General features: G+C 48.7%; 1 protein-coding gene across 15 annotated transcripts in view; it reads left to right on the top strand.

Annotated features, from left to right (window-relative positions):
- The window catches only part of PLEC (plectin), a 292,355-nt gene that overhangs the window by 218,003 nt on the left and 53,294 nt on the right, over positions 1–21,058 (top strand). For all 15 annotated transcript variants that reach the window (XM_073632331.1, XM_073632329.1, XM_073632330.1 and 12 more), the window contains 3 exons: positions 2,810–2,887; positions 5,699–5,791; positions 9,669–9,835. In XM_073632331.1, coding sequence (XP_073488432.1) covers positions 2,810–2,887; positions 5,699–5,791; positions 9,669–9,835 — 338 coding nt within the window. The remainder of the gene's footprint in view (positions 1–2,809; positions 2,888–5,698; positions 5,792–9,668; positions 9,836–21,058) is intronic.

The following is a 21,058-nucleotide window of genomic DNA, read 5'->3' as shown; positions in this document are numbered from 1 at the left end:
CAAATCCCCCCCCCCCCTCCCCAAATCATCCCTCCTAGCACACAAACCCAAATTTGCCTTCCTAGAACAATTCCTACCCATGCCAAATTCCCCTTCTCGACACAAAATCCTCCCCACCCCAATTTCCTTGTGATGCCCCTACACCTCACATGATACCACAGTGCCCAGGGCAGCCGTCACTCTTGCCCACCCCTTGTCACGGCCCTGCTCCTCCCCAGGAGAAACTTTTTTTTTCTTTAGTCGGCAGGATAACCCTACATTGTTTAACACCATCTCAGTGTGTCCCTAAATGGAAAGAACAGAAAGTTGTTTTTTTTATATTTTTTTTTCAGTATTCCATTTAATTACCGTATTTTATTATTATTATAATGTATATTAAAATAAAAATTGAAATCACTTAAAATGAAGTAAAAGTAAATGAATTCGAATTGAAATTATTTACATTATATACTAAAATTATTAACAATTATTATTGAAAATCAATTATTAATCCACCATGGGTTGGGACTCTGCAAGGGTCATGTTACAAAATAACTAACCAGGGACCCATCTCTACAGAGATCTGGTGGGAGATGTAGCTCTGTGCCCTCAGCGTCGTGTGAATTATGTGGATTTTATTATAATATTTGTCGTTTGGCTTCAGTACAGGCGGAGGTGCGCAGAGATGGTGGCCTGGTGTGAAAGGCCATTTCCTCCGTGTTGTCCACCTTTTGAAAATCTTTCCTCTCCTCTTATGAAAGGAAACATCTTTCTATAGGGTGGACGTCCATGGGATTTCCTGAATGTCCCTTTATGACTCTGGAAATAACACAGACTTTTCACCCGCTGCTTTGTTCCCATTAATACCTCTATAGAGTACAAATATGTTAGAATTAATATATTTATTGTTATATATAATAAATTTTTTTATAAATCTCAAAATAAAAATAATAAAATATATATATATATAGATATATATATATATCTATATATATATATATATATATATATCTCTATATATATATATATATATATAGATAGATATATATATATATATATATATATATATATCTATCTATATATATATATATATCAAATAGATAGATTTATATAGCTCTTTATTATTCAGGGAATGCAACACAGAACAGGATATGTACATAAATAATGTTTTGTTTGTTTTTTCAACATTATAAACATTTCTAAAATGTAAACACATTGTATAAAGAAATATAAAATCCTATTTTTTTTCTATATACAGTACATTTTAATATATACTATAGAATAAAGGAATATATATATAGATCTATCTATATCTATATATATCCTTTATTCTATAGTATATATTAAGAATTTATATAAAAAAAAAATTAAAGTGTGTTTACAGTTTAGTAATGTTTATAATGTTAAAAATGTAAATTTATGTACATATCCTGTTCTGTGTTGCATTGCCGAGTTCCCTGAATATTTTATATATATATATCTATATTAAATCTATTATAAAGAAAATTATATATATATATTATATTTCACATCTCTCTCCATCAGATCCTGAGCCAACGCGTTTCACCTCAATGGGGACTTTGTCATAAATAAGTGCCCCAGTACTTTGCAATAAAGTTTTTGGGGTGCAGATTAATAAAGGAGTGGATGTGCGCTGTTTTTGTCTACTAAAGTAACAAATGTACTGCATTAGCCAGGAAAAAAAAGATACTTTGTAAAGATACTTTGTATCGTATTACCGTGTATTGTATTGTATTTTGGTGCCATTTTTCCTTTATTTTTGTGTCTAACCCCCCCCCGTTATTCTCACCTGATGATCCTGCCAGTAACACACTTCCTGTGCGAGGGTGACAACACTCACTGCATTGTGTCTATACAGAGGAGCAGTGTTGTCACCCAGGGGTGGGACTACAATACACCTCCCACTCTCCTCTTCTCCGTTGCCTAGGGGAAGGTGTTTTATAGTTCACCAATGAAAGCCAACGCCATTGCTTGAGATATCAGATCAGTGAGGATGCTGGATTTCTGGCAGGATTAGTTTTCCCTTGGCCTGAAAAAAAAACGAATGCAGCCACCAGCACCTCTAAGGACTGCAGGCTGCAATATGACCTGTGTGTTCTTTGGTTTAGACCAGGGGATCTCAAACTGGCGGCCCTCCAGCTGTTGCAAAACTACAAGTCCCATCATGCCTCTGCCTGTGGGAGCCATGCTTGTAACTATCAGCCTTGCAATGCCTCATGGGACTTGTAGTTTCGCAATAGCTGGAGGGCCGCCAGTTTAAGACCCCCTGGTTTAGATACACTTTCAATGACTATAAATCTGGAGGTTTAATAAACCGATTTCAGGAGGTTATCGGGACGGATGACGTTTGTTTGGCCGGGGAGATTATTTTCCAGCATGCGGGTGACTTTTCGTCTAGCAATCCCACGCAACGAAACGCCAAATGTCGCATTAAAGCTGCACAGGAAAAGCGGTGAATCCCACACACAGTCTGTACCCCCTGAGATCAGAGAGACATTTTTAGGGGGGCTCCCGCACCTGTAGATTAGCGGTCACTAGATGGCGCCGTGCAGCATTTTCCATCCAGGACATGATTGGACAAAGTCGTACTAATGTTTGATGAATCCTCAGGAAACTAATTCTGCGTTGTGGCCGGTGCGTCCTCAGAGTCATGAGTAAACCGCCAGCATGCCGCCCCCCTTACCCCCGGTGTGCCGTTCAGTGCCCCCCCCCCCCAGTGTGTGCTTGTATTGAGGTATGTGTGTCGGGGGTGTCTTCCTGTCCGCCATGGCGGTTCCTCGCTGACCATTCTTTTTATCTTGTGTTGCAGCCCCGGGAGAAAGGCCGCATGCGTTTCCATAAACTGCAGAATGTACAGATTGCCCTGGATTTCCTGAAACTGCGCCAGGTAAGGTGCCATTCCACGTATGCCTTTTTTTGTTATCCGCTGTACTGATGAAGCTTACAATGATTTCACTGCACACTGTGAGCTTCTCACAAGGTGCATTAGAAGCCACAGCAAGTCAGATGGAGCCCATCTCATTTTTTTAGCTGGAGGACATCCAGCATCATCTAGCTCTTTCCTCCCCAGCCTGACTGTCCCTGGCTCCGCCCCTTTCATTTTATTGGATTTTAGTTCAGGTGATCGTAGAGGTTCAGCATCCCCTAGAGGAGGTGTGCCTGTGAATTCAGTCTGCCTTAGGAATGCCCACTTCTCCAGACTGACACCCACCCGTCAAGGCTTTTTTAAAATATTTGCATAACTCCTCCCAAGAGCCTGCCCACTGCTTGTATCAGGACTGAGTGCTCTTGAGGAGTAGAGGAGTACTGAGGCCGGGGGGCTGTAATGTTATCGTGAAGCTGTGTACAGCCCCCTGCTGGCCCCTCCCACCAGCCGTGATCTGACTGCATTGTATAGGTAAGCACAGAGACCCAGTGATGACCTCATTGGGTCTAAAGTAATGAACTTGGGTCTATGTAATGAAAATCGCTTTTATTAAAAATGACAGCATGTAGCATGTTGGCTTGGGGGGGAGTAGTACAGAGAAGGCAAAAGCAGAATTAACTTAGTGGTTGTATAGGCTGAAGGTTTTTTTACCTTACTGCATTCTATGCATGAAGGTAAGAAATGTTCTGTATGCTGCTCCCCTATCCCTCCAGGCCCCCTCTTAATACTCACCCGAGCCCCTTCTCGATCCAGTGACACGCACGAGAGCCTCGGCTGTCCCAGGGCTCGCTTTCCTCATTGGCTGAGACAGCAGTGGGAGCCATTGGCTCCCGCTGCTGTCACTCACAGCCAGTGAGCCAATGAGGAGCGAGTGGGGGGCGGGGCCTAGCTGTGGCTCTGTCTCTTATGGAGGCATAGAGCGGGGCACGAGTATGCAACAGTACCCCCCATAGGTCACTTGCTATGGGGGGGGGGGGGCACTGGTCAAGGGGGTGGAGCGCCTGCAGGGGACCTGAGAAGAGGAGGATCGGGGCTGCTCTGTGCAAAATCATTGCACGCAGGTAAGTATAACATGTTTGTTTTGTGGGTTTTTTTAATTTTTTAGTTTTATTTATTTTTTTAGCTGAACTTTTAATACCACTTTAAAGGAGTTGTAAACCCTCGGTTTTTCAACTTAATGCATTCCATGCATTAAGGTGTAAAACCTTTTGTGCTGGGGTGTCCCAGCAGCGCTCCTGGCTCCTCTGCTTCTCGAGTTCCCCCACGGAGAGTCGCTTTCCATGCGGACGCTCGTGCGGGGACGCACCCGAGTCCTGCTGCTGCGTCCATTGACACAGACAGCAGGACTCGACCCCGCCCCCCAGGTCACTGGATTTGATTGAACCCGATCGTTCCAACGACGAGAACAAGCCCAGCAGTTCCAGACGCTTTTTCAGGTCCTTGTTGGATAGAATGGCTCCCGCTGCTATCAATCTATCCAAAAACGAGGGCCTGAGACAGCGGCTGGAGCTGCTGGGCTTGTTCTCGTCACTGGAACGATCGGGTTCAATCAAATCCAGTGACCTGGGGGGCGGCTCTCCGTGGGGGCACTCGAGAAGCGGAGGAGCCAGGAGCGCCGCCGGGACATCCCAGAAAAGGAAGTTTTGGGGCCACTCTGTGCAAAACCCACTGCACAGAGGAGGGAAGTATGACATGTTTGTTATTTAAACAAACAAAAAATAACCTTTACAACCCCTTTAGGCTTTAAAATGTTTTTATAACCAAAACTTTTTTTTGGGGGGGGGGGGGTGGAGTGTGCAAGTGTTTGAACCCCTTTCTGTATTTGTGATGGTGAGTGTTGTCACCCAGATTTAACATGATGAGAAATGGGAAAAGCTATTTTCATTACATAGACCCTAGTTTGTTATTTTAGACCCTGTGATGTCATCACTGGGTCCCTGTGCTTCTCTATGCAATGCAGCCAGATTATGGCTGGTGGGAGGGGCCGGCAGGGGGCTGTCCGTAGCTTCCTGAAAATATCACAGCACCCGGCCTCAGTCCTCCTGAAGAGTTCTCGGCTACGATGCAAGCAGTGGACTTCCTCAAGGGTGAAGTTTTGCAAATATTGAAGTGCCTTGATGGGTGGGTGTCAGTCTGGAGGAGTGGGCGTTCCTAGGCAGTCAGTGGCCCTTAAAATGTTATTACCAGGGATTAAAATTGATTGGGGAAATCTTGAAATAGGGACACCTGTTCTTGTGACTAAGAGAAAATGTCTTCTTCCTTTTTGGAGAGATCTCTTCTGACTTCTGTTGAGTACACAGTACAGGAAGTGAGAGGAAATCTCCCTAGTGGGGTACAAAAATAATAAAAATAAAGAGACCGAGATGAAAGGAAAGTAACAAGTGCTGAGATAAGAATCATTTATGAAGATAAGCAATCACTTGCCTTCCATCTCCGTTTTCGGGACATCTGACGGTCTGTGAGACGATTACAGAATCAAGTGATTCATCTCCTTAAAACGCTAACTGCCGATTGTCCATCATCTGTGTTTATCTTCGATCTGCTCCACTTCTTCTCAATGGGGCAGAGAAACGATCACAAGAAACGGCCGCGTCCAATGTCTCGCCTCATTGGGTTTTCGTTTTGTGAAGGAGCTTTCAGCAAAGAGTTGAATAAACAATATATTGCAGTGCATTGTGTCCGCCATGTTTTTCTTGGACAGATGTCCGTTTTTTGTTTTTTTTTGTTTTTTAAAGCTTTCAAGTTTTATGTGTCTGGTTGTCCCTCTTGCAGGTGAAACTTGTGAACATTCGAAATGACGACATCGCAGATGGGAACCCCAAGCTGACCCTGGGTTTAATCTGGACCATAATCCTCCACTTCCAGGTAAATAATGTGACGATGGATGGAGTCAGGTGTGTAGGCACTATGGTGGTCAAGGATGAGGACACTATGGTGGCTCAGGTCAGGTTTTCCCAGGGATAGGAGGGTCAGGACAGGTCTACTAGCTCTATGGTAGCCCAAGTCAGGGAAAGCTAAGTCAAGTGTTCTGTGGTGTATATGGTGGCCCAGTTCAGGGAAGTGGTGGCCCAGTCTAGGTGTGTCAGAGATCTGATGGCTTTCAGGTCAGGTGCATCGAAGATCTGGTGGCCTGGGTCAGGTGTGTCAGGGGTATAGAAGTTCTCAGGTTGGGTGTTTCGGGAATATGGTGGCCCAAAATGGTTATGTCAGGGACGGGACATGGTGGCCCAAGTCGGGGGTGTGCCGGGGACATGATGGCCCAAGTCGGGGGTGTGCCGGGGATATGGTGGCCCAAGTCGGGGGTGTGCCGGGGATATGGTGGCCCAAGTCGGGGGTGTGCCGGGGATATGGTGGCCCAAGTCGGGGGTGTGCCGGGGATATGGTGGCCCAAGTCGGGGGTGTGCCGGGGATATGGTGGCCCAAGTCGGGGGTGTGCCGGGGATATGGTGGCCCAAGTCGGGGGTTTGCCGGGGATATGGTGGCCCAGGCAGGGTGTGTCGGGGATATGGTGGCTCGGGTAAAGTATGCTGGGGATATGGTGGACCAGGTCAGGCGTATCATAGATTTGGTGGCTCAGGTAGGGTGTGCTGGGGAAATGGTGCCCCTAGTCAGGTATGCTGGTGATATGCTGCATCTGTTGTCTTGTCTGAAATGGTCTTCAGTTCCGTCCCAGAAAGGGATGTTTGTATAGGCAGCTTCCTCTTTCCTCCCCCCGTTTGGCGTTTTCTTAGCTCAGCTGGTGAAGCTGGCACACATTATGTACCCTGTGCAGCTGGCGTGATCCACAGTCTGCAGGGTGCGGTCCGCAGTGACTCACTCCCCCCCCTCCCCTCCACACTTATCGTTTCCTGACTTGTTGGTGTATGGGGGGGGGGGGGGATATAGCCTGGCGAGAAGCTCTGCAAATGCAGTGTGCATAATGATATAGATATTATAGGAACTCTGTGGCCAGAAGAATAGAAACCCTGCCTGGCATGGAAAGTTGGCCTACCCTTGCCATTTTTATATGTTCACCTACCTTAACAGAGACCTGTGACATTACCACCATTTCTTTATTACCTTTATAAGAACTTTGAAAAAGTTATCAGGGGGAAGGCAGGTTTAGGTGGTAGACTTGGTGGGAAGGCGGGTTTGGGTGGTAGACTTGGGAGGAGGCAGATTTGGGTGGTAGACTTGGTGGGAGGGCGGGTTTGGGTGGTAGACTTGGGAGGAGGCAGATTTGGGTGGTAGACTTGGGAGGAGGCAGATTTGGGTGGTAGACTTGGGAGGAGGCAGATTTGGGTGGTAGACTTGGGAGGAGGCAGATTTGGGTGGTAGACTTGGGAGGAGGCAGATTTGGGTGGTAGACTTGGGAGGAGGCAGATTTGGGTGGTAGACTTGGGAGGAGGCAGATTTGGGTGGTAGACTTGGGAGGAGGCAGATTTGGGTGGTAGACTTGGGAGGAGGCAGATTTGGGTGGTAGACTTGGGAGGAGGCAGATTTGGGTGGTAGACTTGGTGGGAAGGTGGGTTTGGGTGGTAGACTTGGTGGAAGGGTGGGTTTGGTTGGGAGACTTGGTGGAAGGGTGGGTTTGGTTGGGAGACTTGGTGGAAGGGTGGGTTTGGTTGGGAGACTTGGTGGGAAGGTGGGTTTGGGTGGTAGACTTGGTGGGAAGGTGGGTTTGGGTGGTAGACTTGGTGGGAAGGCGGGTTTGGGTGGTGGAATTGGTGGGAAGGCGGGTTTGGGTGGTGGAATTGGTGGGAAGGCGGGTTTGGGCGGTAGACTTGGTGGGAAGGTGGGTTTGGGCGGTAGACTTGGTGGGAAGGTGGGTTTGGGAAGTGGGGTTCGGGTGAGGCCTGACACCTTAGGGAGAGACTCCGACTTGGAGGCCTTAGACAGGACCATCAACCTCAGACATTTGGAAGCCTCAGTGATGTCTCTTTTGTTGTGTTCAATACTGAGAGGCCGCTGGAGTCCTTCAAATCTAGATTGTCCATAAAGGCAGAAGGTGGTCCACCATTGTCCTGAAGAGGGGTCTCTGTTTTTCGGACCAGCTGTCCTATTAAACATACCAGTGTGCAGGGTTTGGGTCCATGCCAAGACTATGAGGCAGTGTCACATGTACATTGCAGATCACACACTGGGTGGATCATCCTAGAACACTTCCTGACGTCCCCGACATATGACTAACGGATGACTCTGCGTCTTATTTTTATAATTTCTCTTTTCTGTGTTTATATGCTGAAAACGTTTGTTTTTGCCAAAAAAAAAAAAGTAAAGCATGTGGATCACTACCCACGTGGGGCATCAGACATTCAGTATTCAGTATTCCGTGTCCCCAGCTTTAGGTATCACAGTATTTTTTCTTTTTAAATTGAGAGTCACATGTTTGAGGAATCGAGGCTGAGAGACGGTTAGCACTGCTCTTGTGTTACAGGAGATGGTTGGTGGGTTACAGGAGACGGTTGGCGACTGCTCGTGTGTTACGTGAGACTTCCAGATATTGCTCTATGATACAGAAGACTTCTAGAGACTGCTCTTCTGTTGCTGGACACTAATAAAGGCTGTTTAGTGTTACAGGAGGCTTTTAGAGATCGATCTTATGTTACAGGAGACTGCTAGGGCCCTCACTTATAATACAGGCGTCTGCTCTTCAGACCTGACTGTGACGGATTATAATTTTGAAAGAAGTGACCGAGGTTGCTCTCATGTTACAGGAGACTGCTTGAGTCTCTTATGTACTTATGTTTTCTGAGACCTCTAGAGCCTGTTGGCTGCACTGCTGTTTACAGGGGAGGCCAAGTACCTGCTGCACATTGCTCTCCCCCCCCCCATAATAAACTTGTAGTATGACCCTCGCCCTGAGTCTCAGGGACCCCCCCCCTTCCTCCTCCTCACTCAGCACTGGGTTTGGTCAGGTTTGTGGTCACATTTGGGACAGATTTGGGGAAGTGCCACCATTGTCACGTTTTGAGGAAGGATCTCGGGGATTGTGGTTCCTGGTCTGTGCACGGCAGTCCTTGTCCCCTCTGTATGGTTGATAGGGGTGGTGGTGGTACTGATGATGGGGATGGTGGCGATACTGATGATGGGGGTGGTGGTGGTACATGTCTGCTCTGGACATGCTCTAGTGGATGTGCATGTCCTTGTCCCCTCTGTATGGCTGATGATGGGGATGGTGGTACGGATGATGGGGGGGTGATTTGGGGGTGGTGGTGGTGATGATGATGAGAGTGGTGGTGCATGTCTGCTCTGGACATGCTCTGGTGGATGTGCATGTCCTTGTCCCCTCTGTATGGCTGATGATGGGGATGGTGGTACGGATGATGGGGGGGTGATTTGGGGGGGGTGGTGGTGGTGGTGCTGATGATGATGAGGGTGGTGGTGCATGTCTGCTCTGGACATGCACTGGTGCTCTGGTGGATGCGCGTGTCTTTGTCCCCTCTATGGCAGATGGTGGGGGGTGGTGGTGGTGCTGATGATGTGGGGGGGGGGGGTGCTGATGATGGGGGGGGTGGTGCTGATGATGGAGGTGGTGGTGCATGTCTGCTCTAGACATGCACTGGTGCTCTGGTGGATGTGCATGTCCATGTCCCCTCCTGTATGGCAGATGATGGGGGTGGTGGTGCTGATAAAGGGGTTGGTGGTGCTGATGATGTGAAGGTGGTGGTGCTGATGATGGGGGTGGTGTCTTGCGCTGTGTGCACATGTCCGCACGCTGGCGGTTCCATTCTTTGACCTCCTTTCTTTCCTCTGTTTCCAGATTTCGGACATTCAGGTCACCGGGCAATCTGAGGACATGACGGCCAAAGAGAAGCTCCTGCTCTGGTCACAGCGCATGACGGAAGGCTACCAGGGTCTGCGCTGCGACAACTTCACCAGCAACTGGCGAGACGGTCGCCTCTTCAACGCCATCATCCACCGACACAAGTGAGTACAGTGTGATCATCTCAGCGTTGTCTCCCCCCCACCCCCCGGGACGGCTCTCTAACCCACATGCAGGAGAAGCACCTCGGGGGGTATTGTGGGATTGGCTGATGGTTTTCAGCCCTGCCCCTGCTTGGCGAGGAATTTCATGCCCGGGGGAGGCGCCGCAGATTTGAGAAATTCTTTTCGTTTTATGCTGGAGACTTGTCGGGGCGAGAATTGTGTCATCCTTCAATAAGACAGCAGCGGGTGTGTCTGCTCCTGCTAATACCGCTGCGTGCATTCAGTCCTGCAGAGCATCGCGCACAGAATCTCGGCTGTAGAGGGTGTCGCGTGACCTCTGCAGAGGATCTCTCCCAGTACAACACCGTGCAGAGCGCTTTGCAAGAAACAAATCCAATGCACCAATTTGAAAGCAATGCAGATTATCGCACCTGTTGCAGGGCATATAGTAAAGGCAGGTATCTTACATTTCATCGAGGAATAGTCTGCAGGTCTCTGTATCATAAATCACAACACACACCTGCTGTACAGCAGGGTGCACAGGATGATCTGCAGAGCATTGCATCAGAAATACAACAGGGAGCACATAGTGATCTGCAGAGCATTACGCTGGCAGTACAGCATGGTGCACATAGTGACTGCAGAGCATTACACAAGATGTACAGCAGCGTGGACATGGTGACCTGCAGAGCATTACACCAGAAGTGCAGCAGGGTGCACATGGTGATATGCAGAGCATTGCACTAGCAGTACAGCATGGTGCACATAGTGACTGCAGAGCATTACACCAGAAGTGCAGCAGCGTGCACATGGTGATCTGTAGAGCGTTACACCAGAAGTACAGCAGTGTATGCATAATGAAGTGCAGAGCATTGCACCTGCAGTATAGCAGAGTACTCATGGGGATCTACAGAGCATCACACCCTCAAGATATCAGGGTACACATTGTGAGGTACAGAGCATCACACTCGGTTCAGCAGGAATCATATGGTGAGGTGCAGAGCATCACACCTGTAATACGCCAGGGTACACATGGTGAGGTGAAAAACCTCACACCTTAAGTACACCAAGGTACCTATGGTGATCTACAGAGCATCACACCAGCAATACAACAGAGTACACATGGTGAGGTGCAGAGCATCTCACCAGCAATACAGCAGAGTACACATGGTGGGGTGCAGAGCATCTCACCAGCAATACAGCAGAGTACACATGGTGGGGTGCAGAGCATCCCACCAGCAATACAGCGGAGTACACATGGTGGGGCGCAGAGCATCCCACCAGCAATACAGCAGAGTACACATGGTGGGGCGCAGAGCATCCCACCAGCAATACAGCGGAGTACACATGGTGGGGCGCAGAGCATCCCACCAGCAATACAGCAGAGTACACATGGTGGGGCGCAGAGCATCCCACCAGCAATACAGCAGAGTACACATGGTGGGGTGCAGAGCATCTCACGAGCAATACAGCAGAGTACACATGGTGGGGTGCAGAGCATCTCACGAGCAATACAGCAGAGTACACATGGTGGGGTGCAGAGCATCTCACCAGCAGTATAGCAGAGTACACATGGTGGGGTGCAGAGCATCCCACCAGCAATACAACGGCGTACACATGGTGGGGCGCAGAGCATCCCACCAGCAATACAGCGGCGTACACATGGTGGGGCGCAGAGCATCTCACGAGCAATACAGCAGAGTACACATGGTGGGGTGCAGAGCATCCCACCAGCAATACAGCAGAGTACACATGGTGGGGTGCAGAGCATCCCACCAGCAATACAGCAGAGTACACATGGTGGGGTGCAGAGCATCCCACCAGCAATACAGCAGAGTACACATGGTGGGGTGCAGAGCATCCCACCAGCAATACAGCAGAGTACACATGGTGGGGTGCAGAGCATCCCACCAGCAATACAGCAGAGTACACATGGTGGGGTGCAGAGCATCCCACCAGCAATACAGCAGAGTACACATGGTGGGGTGCAGAGCATCTCACGAGCAATACAGCAGAGTACACATGGTGGGGTGCAGAGCATCTCACCAGCAGTATAGCAGAGTACACATGGTGGGGTGCAGAGCATCCCACCAGCAATACAACGGCGTACACATGGTGGGGCGCAGAGCATCCCACCAGCAATACAGCGGCGTACACATGGTGGGGCGCAGAGCATCTCACGAGCATTACAGCAGAGTGCACATGGTGGGGTGCAGAGCATCTCACCAGCAATACAGCAGAGTACACATGGTGGGGTGCAGAGCATCTCACCAGCAATACAGCAGAGTACACATGGTGGGGTGCAGAGTACACATGGTGGGATGCAGAGCATCTCACCAGCAGTATAGCAGAGTACACATGGTGGGGTGCAGAGCATCTCACCAGCAATACAGCAGAGTACACATGGTGGGGTGCAGAGCATCCCACCAGCAGTACAGCAGAGTACACATGGTGGGGTGCAGAGCATCCCACCAGCAGTACAGCAGAGTACACATGGTGGGGTGCAGAGCATCCCACCAGCAATACAGCAGAGTACACATGGTGGGGTGCAGAGCATCTCACGAGCAATACAGCAGAGTACACATGGTGGGGTGCAGAGCATCTCACCAGCAATACAGCAGAGTACACATGGTGGGGTGCAGAGCATCTCACCAGCAATACAGCAGAGTACACCTGGTGGGGTGCAGAGCATCTCACCAGCAGTACAGCAGAGTACACATGGTGGGGTGCAGAGCATCCCACCAGCAATACAGCGGAGTACACACGGTGGGGCGCAGAGCATCCCACCAGCAATACAGCAGAGTACACACGGTGGGGCGCAGAGCATCCCACCAGCAATACAGCAGAGTACACATGGTGGGGTGCAGAGCAACCCACCAGCAATACAGCAGAGTACACATGGTGGGGTGCAGAGCATCTCACGAGCAATACAGCAGAGTACACATGGTGGGGTGCAGAGCATCTCACGAGCAATACAGCAGAGTACACATGGTGGGGTGCAGAGCATCTCACGAGCAATACAGCAGAGTACACCTGGTGGGGTGCAGAGCATCTCACCAGCAATACAGCAGAGTACACATGGTGGGGTGCAGAGCATCTCACCAGCAATACAGCAGAGTACACATGGTGGGGTGCAGAGCATCCCACCAGCAGTACAGCAGAGTACACATGGTGGGGTGCAGAGCATCTCACCAGCAATACAGCAGAGTACACCTGGTGGGGTGCAGAGCATCACACCAGCAGTACAGCAGAGTACACATGGTGGGGTGCAGAGCATCTCACCAGCAGTACAGCAGAGTACACATGGTGGGGTGCAGAGCATCTCACCAGCAGTACAGCAGAGTACACATGGTGGGGTGCAGAGCATCTCACCAGCAGTACAGCAGAGTACACATGGTGGGGTGCAGAGCATCTCACCAGCAATACAGCAGAGTACACCTGGTGGGGTGCAGAGCATCTCACCAGCAATACAGCAGAGTACACCTGGTGGGGTGCAGAGCATCACACCAGCAGTACAGCAGAGTACACATGGTGGGGTGCAGAGCATCACACCAGCAGTACAGCAGAGTACACATGGTGGGTTGCAGAGCATCTCACCAGCAATACAGCAAAGTACACATGGTAAGGTGCGGAGGATCACACCTTCAGTAAAGCAGAGTACACACAATGAGGTAATATGCCTGCAGGGTGCACAAAGTAATCTGCAGAACATCTCATCTGTCCTCCATAAAAGCGGAGTGGCGTCCTGGCACATCTACTGTTAGGATTTTTTCGCTCGTGCCGTAACATGAAATTTTCCACCAGCCAAGAACAATGCTGAGCCGGAGACAATGTGTGTTCTGTATACAAGTCTGTGCGGAGTAACGAACCAGCCAGGCTGCGGTCAGGAGTCTCTCCTACACCTATAGGTCCCATATATGTATATGACCTGTGTAGAGCACAGGGACCCCTGAATACTTCTATCCACTTCCTGCAGTAATCTTTATAAATCAATCCCTGACACAGACAAAGGGATATTCTATGTGGCGTGAAGTTGATTTTCCCATCAACATAGGAAAGGTTTCTTTACTGTAAAAGCGGTGGAACGTCCTACCACAGGAGGTAGTAATGGCAAATTACTACTTCTTTCTTTTAATTTATTTTTCACAGCTTATGTTATTTAGAGTCAAAACTGTTGCTCTAGTTGTCTGTTGTGGACACAATTATAAGGGGGTTCTTTTATTTTGGCTGATCAGATTGTCATGTCTGGGCCGCTTTACCTGTTGTAACCAATCACATCCTCTGTAAGGCCCTGTAGGGGAGCCAAAACAGCAAAGATTGTTTAATGTATGATCCCTTCTAATGGCTACAGGAGAAAATTGAGAGAGGTCTTGGGTTCTTCTACTGATCCCTGGGTGTCGGGAGAATAGACGGCACTATGTGTGTCATCCTTTAACCTGTTACCAAATTACTTCTAGATATAATTAATATGGGAGGTCAAAGAGCAGGCAGAGAACAACCAGATTTCCAATCCAAAGAGGACTTCTGATTGGTTATGAGTTTTTGGGTCTTAATGGTCGTAAGAAATTAAGCCGATTTAGGTTATCACATTTACATTCCACTTTGGAGGGACATTTACTGGGACTCGGTTGTAACCCCTGTAGCCAGGGCCGTGGATAAGGGGGTACCACCGGTCCTCCTTTTTGGGCCAGCAAGGGGGGCTCAGGCAGCAGGGGGATATCTATGGTGCACAAGGGGGGGGTGGTTTGGATCCAGTAATTGCCCCACCCAACCCTCCTTCACCGCACTCTTCTCCTGTATGGCTCTCTTCTCCTCTCCCTCCCACTGGCTTTCAGCTGCTGCAGAGACAGCTATACAGGGGATTGGTTCCAGTTATTCCTCCCAAACCACATTGATCACCCTCTGTGCACCATATGTTTTCCCCTGCTGCCCAGGCTCCCCTGTGTGCCTCCATATCCCCGCAGTGCTGCCCGCGTCCCTCCTCTCCTTCCCGCCGGCAGCTGCAAGCGCACAATAGGATCCTTCAGAATGGAGAGTGGGGGATGGGTCCAGTAAAAGTCGTATCTACCAGCCCCATCCTTTCCTGAATGAACACAATGAATGATCGGTACCGATCACTCACTGTGTTAATTCATGACTGAAGCATAATAAACTGAGTTTATTTTGGGGGTGGGGGGGCCCTGTCAGGTTGGCTGTATGGGGCTCCCATGGTTTCTAACAGAAACCCTGTCTGTAGCAATACAGAAGACGTGATGCTTCCCGTGTCATCCAATCAGAGCACTTGTTTTAACTCCTGACTTTAAAGTAGAATAGTTACATCTGGAACCTAATTTTTGTGTGTTATAAAAACTGATGTTGGGTTGGATGGCCTCAATGAGCTCCTTGTGTGGTCTTCTCAGTTGTTCCTTCTGGTTCTTCTCCTGTATCCCTGAGTGGGAGATGACTCTTCCCCCTGACCAGTGTTGCCAACCTAGCTGTGCCATCCCTGGGCTGTACCCGTTGAGTGTTCCTCCTTGTCAAATCGGGTGGAGATCCCACTCCTTCCACAGGTAGCCAGAGGCAACATATCGTAGCGTCTTCCTCCCTCCCTTACCTTCTCAGCTTTTTATTATTTTTTTTTTTAATCGCTGTGTAACATGTAGAAGCATGGCGGAGTCGTCACGCCCAAAGCTTTAACTCTTCTCAGACACACACCCGACCCGTGGCAGACAATTGTGCTCCAGCATCACAGCGAAGAGTAGGAATCATTGTGGAGGAAACCCGGAGACTTCGGAGAGTTCCATGTGTGATGCTAAAGACGTTCCCTGACCCACCAGAGGGCTTGCTGGTGGCGGGCGACATTGTATCTTCTGGGTTGTCTTTCACTGTCTCTGGATATGAAGTAACTTTGTAGTCTGCAAACAAAGGCTTGGTATGTAACTGGAGAGCGCAAAACTGAGGAGGGCGCTGAGGGAGGAGCTGGCAAGACATTGATACTTTCCATGAGGAGGCACCACGGTGAAATGCTGAGAAGCAAAGACTGAAAAGACTTGGGAGTTGGCTCCATCTTTGGTCGTTTTACCTGACTTTTGGGCATTATGAATCACGTAGGGCAGCAGCAGAAGAGGAGGAAGGTGAAACAGAAAAAGTCATCCAACCACCACCATGGCCATTCCCCGAGCCGGCGTACTCAACCACTGGACCGAGTGGTGATGTTCTGTGATGACCTCCCATCAGAGAATGGATACAGTTCTTCTGAGCACTTGGACATGGTGAACGGGTGTGAGACGGACCGCTCCAGCATCTACCTGGGATCCGTGTATTCAGTCCGCTCCGAGCTCCAGCTGAAGGAAATGTATGATGGTCTCTTTTCTTATCTTGTGGTCCAGTCTGTATTTGTGGTCATGCCTGGTGCTGGAGGGAGGATGAGTGAATGGACACCTTGGGGTGGGATGATGGAAGAGGAAACCAGACGCGCAGCTGTCAAATTCCTAAGTAGGAGACGGCTGAGGTCTGGAGCCTCCCGCACAAGCCAACAGTCTCATATTATCATGATGATGTGGATAGGAGAGCTTCTGCTGAAGATGAGCTCATTGTCGCCAGAATCTTCAGCATCTTCATGCTGGAACCTAATGGAATGCAAATATGGAATTACCACTGCTGGCTTGTTTCTAAAGGTGCCATCGGCATCATCCCCATCTTTAATATCTAGCCAGCCACTGACCTGAACCGAGTACGCAGGGTGGGAGTTCACACTTCACTGGCTGCATGCTTGTTCCAGGTCACTGGCTCAATAGGCGCTCAAGGCAGTTTGATAGCTGTGGATCCAAGTGAGCCATGACAGCTCCCATCATACTGTCCTGACAGATTTACTTCAAGCATCCAGACATAAGAGAAAGATCCTTTACCTCCATTCCCGTAGATGAGGAAAAATGTCTGAGAAGTGGGTTAGTATCGGTGTTGGGGATTCTGGGTTTGTGTTCTGTTCTGCATACGGTATGGTGTGCACTATGTGTTTGTGGTCAGTTCTGCATACGGTATGGTGTGCACTAGGTTTGTGTTCAGTTTTGGCTTGGGTATAGTGTGCACTTGTGTTCGACATACAGTATGGTGTGCACTTTGTGTTTTGTTCGGCATACGGTATGGTGTGCACCTACGTTCTGTTCGATATACGGTATGGTGTGCTCTAGGTTTGTGTTTGACATACGGTATGGCGTGCACTTGTGTTCTGTTCGGCATACGGTATGGTGTGTGTTCTGCATAACATACAGTATGATATGCAGTGTGTGTTTTGTGCTCTGCGCAGCATTCAGTACAATGCGTTCTGTGTGTTTTGTGCTCTGCACAGCATACTACACAGTGCACACTTAATGCTCTGCACAGCATAAAGGGTGGTGCATGCTTTGTCTGTGTTCTGCACAGGATACAATCTGGTGCACGCTGAGTGTTTGTGATCTTAATGCATATAGCACAGTGCACACTGTGTGTGTCCTGCACGGCATACAGTATGGTGCGCCCTGTGTGGTTGTGTTCAACATGGCCTACAGTACAGTGCACACTGTGTGATTTGTGCTCTGCGCAGCATAAAGAGTGGAGCATGCGTTCTGTGTTCTGCACAGCATAAAGTATGATGCACCCTGTGTGTGTTCTGCACGGTATACAGTATGGTGCTCATTGTATAGTATGAAGCACCCTATGTGTGTTTGTGTTCTGCTCGGCATACAGCGTGGTGCACACTATGTGTTTGTTCTGCTTGGCTTACAGTGCGGTGCACACTGTGTTCTGCTCGGCATACAGTACGGTGCACACTGTGTTCTGCTCGGCATACAGTACGGTGCACACTATCTGTTTGTGTTCTGCTCGGCATACAGTGCGGTGCACACTATGTGTTTTGTGTTCTGCTTGGCATACAGTGCGGTGCACACTATGTGTTTGTGTTCTGCTTGGCATACAGTACGGTGCACACTATGTGTTTGTGTTCTGCTCGGCATACAGTACGGTGCACACTATGTGTTTGTGTTCTGCTTGGCATACAGTGCGGTGCACACTATGTTTGTGTTCTGCTTGGCATACAGTACGGTGCACACTGTGTTCTGTACAGTACGGTGCACACTATCTGTGTTCTGCTCAGCATACAGTGCGATGAACACTATGTGTTTTGTGTTCTGCTTGGCATACAGTGCGGTGCACACTATGTTTGTGTTCTGCTTGGCATACAGTACGGTGCACACTGTGTTTGTGTTCTGCTTGGCATACAGTACGGTGCACACTGTGTTCTGCTTGGCATACAGTACGGTGCACACTGTGTTCTGCTCGGCATACAGTACGGTGCACACTATGTTTGTGTTCTGCTCGGCATACAGTACGGTGCACACTATGTTTGTGTTCTGCTTGGCATACAGTACGGTGCACACTATGTTTGTGTTCTGCTCGGCATACAGTACGGTGCACACTATGTTTGTGTTCTGCTTGGCATACAGTACGGTGCACACTATGTTTGTGTTCTGCTTGGCATACAGTACGGTGCACACTATGTTTGTGTTCTGCTTGGCATACAGTACGGTGCACACTATGTGTTTGTGTTCTGCTCGGCATACAATACGGTGCACACTATGTGTTTGTGTTCTGCTCGGCATACAGTGCAGTGAACACTATGTGTTTGCGGTGTTTACACCAGGTAGGGCGGATTGAGAACACACCGGTGTAACCCAACACCAGGCCTGTGTGAGTGAGAGATTGCGCCTGCGGGGGATGAGCGCGTGGCGTGATGCATATCTCCCCTGTATGGGTCGAGCAGCCCCGGTCCTGTACATGTGACTTAATAAGGCAAGAAGAGGAGTGCAGGAGCCTAAAGCAACACACTGAGAAGTTTTCATTTAGAAAATGATTCATAATGGACTAGAAGAGGCAGTTTGTCTGTCTATAGTCAGCCAGGACTTTCTGTACCCAGGATCCTCCTCCCCTTGAATTTTATTAGGTTGTGTAGAGTTAGTGCCCAATGTCATATGTACACCTGTCAAATGCTCTCTTGCCCTGCATACAGGTGCTCTTTATGCTCTTTAAAGGTGTGCCATATCACATTCACTCCTGTTATAAAGGCATCGGGGGAGGGGTGAGTAATGAATATGTATATATAAGCAGGTATGACGGGTCGCACAGGCGCTTTATCCTTTGGGTAATGGCAGCAATGACTTTCTGGTTGCAGCACCTGCAGGAAATGGCGCATTGAATTTATTTTTGAAGGGCTCATTCCCACATGCAGCTACACTGCTGCCCCTCTGAAAAGTGATCTGCAGGTATATCACTTTTCAGATGGCGTTGGACAGGCATTTTGCCTCCTCACCTGCTGCTTTAACCCTCAGTATGCCTGGCCACCACACCAAAATTCAAGCGGTTGCAGCACAGTTGCAGTGCTCCCATTCACTTGAATGGGTCTAAGTTTTTTTTTTTTTTTTTTTTTTTTTTTTTTCTTTTCATTTTGGATAAATATTCGCCTTCGGTTCCACTTTAAATCTGAAAAGTGTCCTCGCCCTTCTTTTCTTGTTTTTCTGTTTTTTTTCCCTTGTTTTGGATAAAGTTTTTTGTCTTGATTTGAATCTCCAAACTTTTTTTTTTTTTTTTTTACTGCTGTGCTCTGACTTCCTATTACAGGGTGGCTACATTCGTTCTCCATGTAGGAATGTAGCCACCTTCTCTTGCTTGCTTCTGATCCATGCGATGTGTAGTGCCGTGTGCATGACTGCAACTAAGGTGCAAACAAATGGAAGTGAGGGGGAAAAGGAAAGGTTCGGGGGGCTCACAGAGGACATTACAAGGAGGCAGAAATACACAGCAAGAAACCAATTCATGAAGAATAGAGCGGGGGGGGGGGGGGGGGGGATGGGGGTAGATTATTGGTGGAGCACAGGGAAATCATTTGGTGTCACTTTGTATTGGAATCCATGCAGTCCTAGAACGGTGTGTTGAGATTTTATTGTAGAAGTCACATTGCTAAGTCTGGGATATAAACCTGACAGCGATCCGACTTCCTCCCCATCATTGATGTTGTACAAATATTTACCCCGGGATCCCCGGACACACCAATACCCGTCACACTGATGAATAGATATGGAGATCACACACAGACACGTTTACTTTGGATTTCCTCTTCCGGCAGTTTTTTTCCTCATTTGTAAAGGACATCTGAAGGCTGACGGTCTAAACAATCCATAAATCCCATCACTATGATACACAAGCTTTATAAAGAAAATAAAGACTTTCCTTTACCCAACAAGTATGGAAGGGTTAGAACCCCTGTCAGGTTTTTATTGCTCCAAACTGGGGGGTCTCCAAACTTTTTAAACAAAGGGCCAGTTTTAATGAATTTTAGGGGGGCCGGATTAGGGCAATGGGAGTAGGGAAGGTCCCGTCAGTGGGAAAAAATAATGGCCCATAATTTGTTTCAGTGGGAGGAATAGTGCCCCATTGTTGGTGTCAGTAGATGAAAAAGTGCCCCAAGGGCCAGATAAAAGCAAGCAAAGGGCCACAGCTAGACTATTTTGCACCCTAGGCGAGACCAGCTACTTGCACCCCCCCCCCAAAAAAAAAATAAAACTCTACATGCTGCCCCCTTTCCAGCACATAATGCCCCCCCCTTTAATCCCAACCCCCCTCCTGCACACACTGCTTCCCTATTCCCCCTGCACATAGTGCCCCCCTATAACCCTCCCCCCCCTCTTTTCTGCGCACACACACTGCCCCCTTTAATACCCCCTTTTTGTGCACACTGCTCCCCTTAATGCTACACCCCCTTCCTACACACACTGCCCCCTTTAATACCCCCTTTTTGTGCACACTGCTCCCCTTAATGCTACACCCCCTTCCTACACACACTGCCCCCCTTTAATGCTACACCCCCTTCCTACACACACTGCCCCCCTTTAATGCTACACCCCCTTCCTACACACGCTGCCCCCCTTCCTGCGCACGCTGCCCCCCCTTCCTGCACCTCTTTATGGGGGGAGATCTTGTAATAGAAATAAGTGGTGACAGGTCCTCTTTATGGGGAGATCTTGTAATAGAAATAAGTGGTGACAGGTCCTCTTTATGGAGAGATTTGTAATAGAAATAAGGGGTGACAGGTCCTCTTTATGGAGAGATCTTGTAATAGAAATAAGGGGTGACAGGTCCTCTTTATGGAGACATCTTGTAATAGAAATAAGGGGTGACAGGTCCTCTTTATGGGGAGATCCTGTAATAGAAATA

The sequence above is a fragment of the Aquarana catesbeiana genome, linkage group LG05 (genome assembly GCF_042186555.1).
Source record: "Aquarana catesbeiana isolate 2022-GZ linkage group LG05, ASM4218655v1, whole genome shotgun sequence".
Lineage (NCBI taxonomy): Eukaryota > Metazoa > Chordata > Amphibia > Anura > Ranidae > Aquarana > Aquarana catesbeiana.
This window is presented reverse-complemented; position numbering and strand designations above follow the sequence as displayed.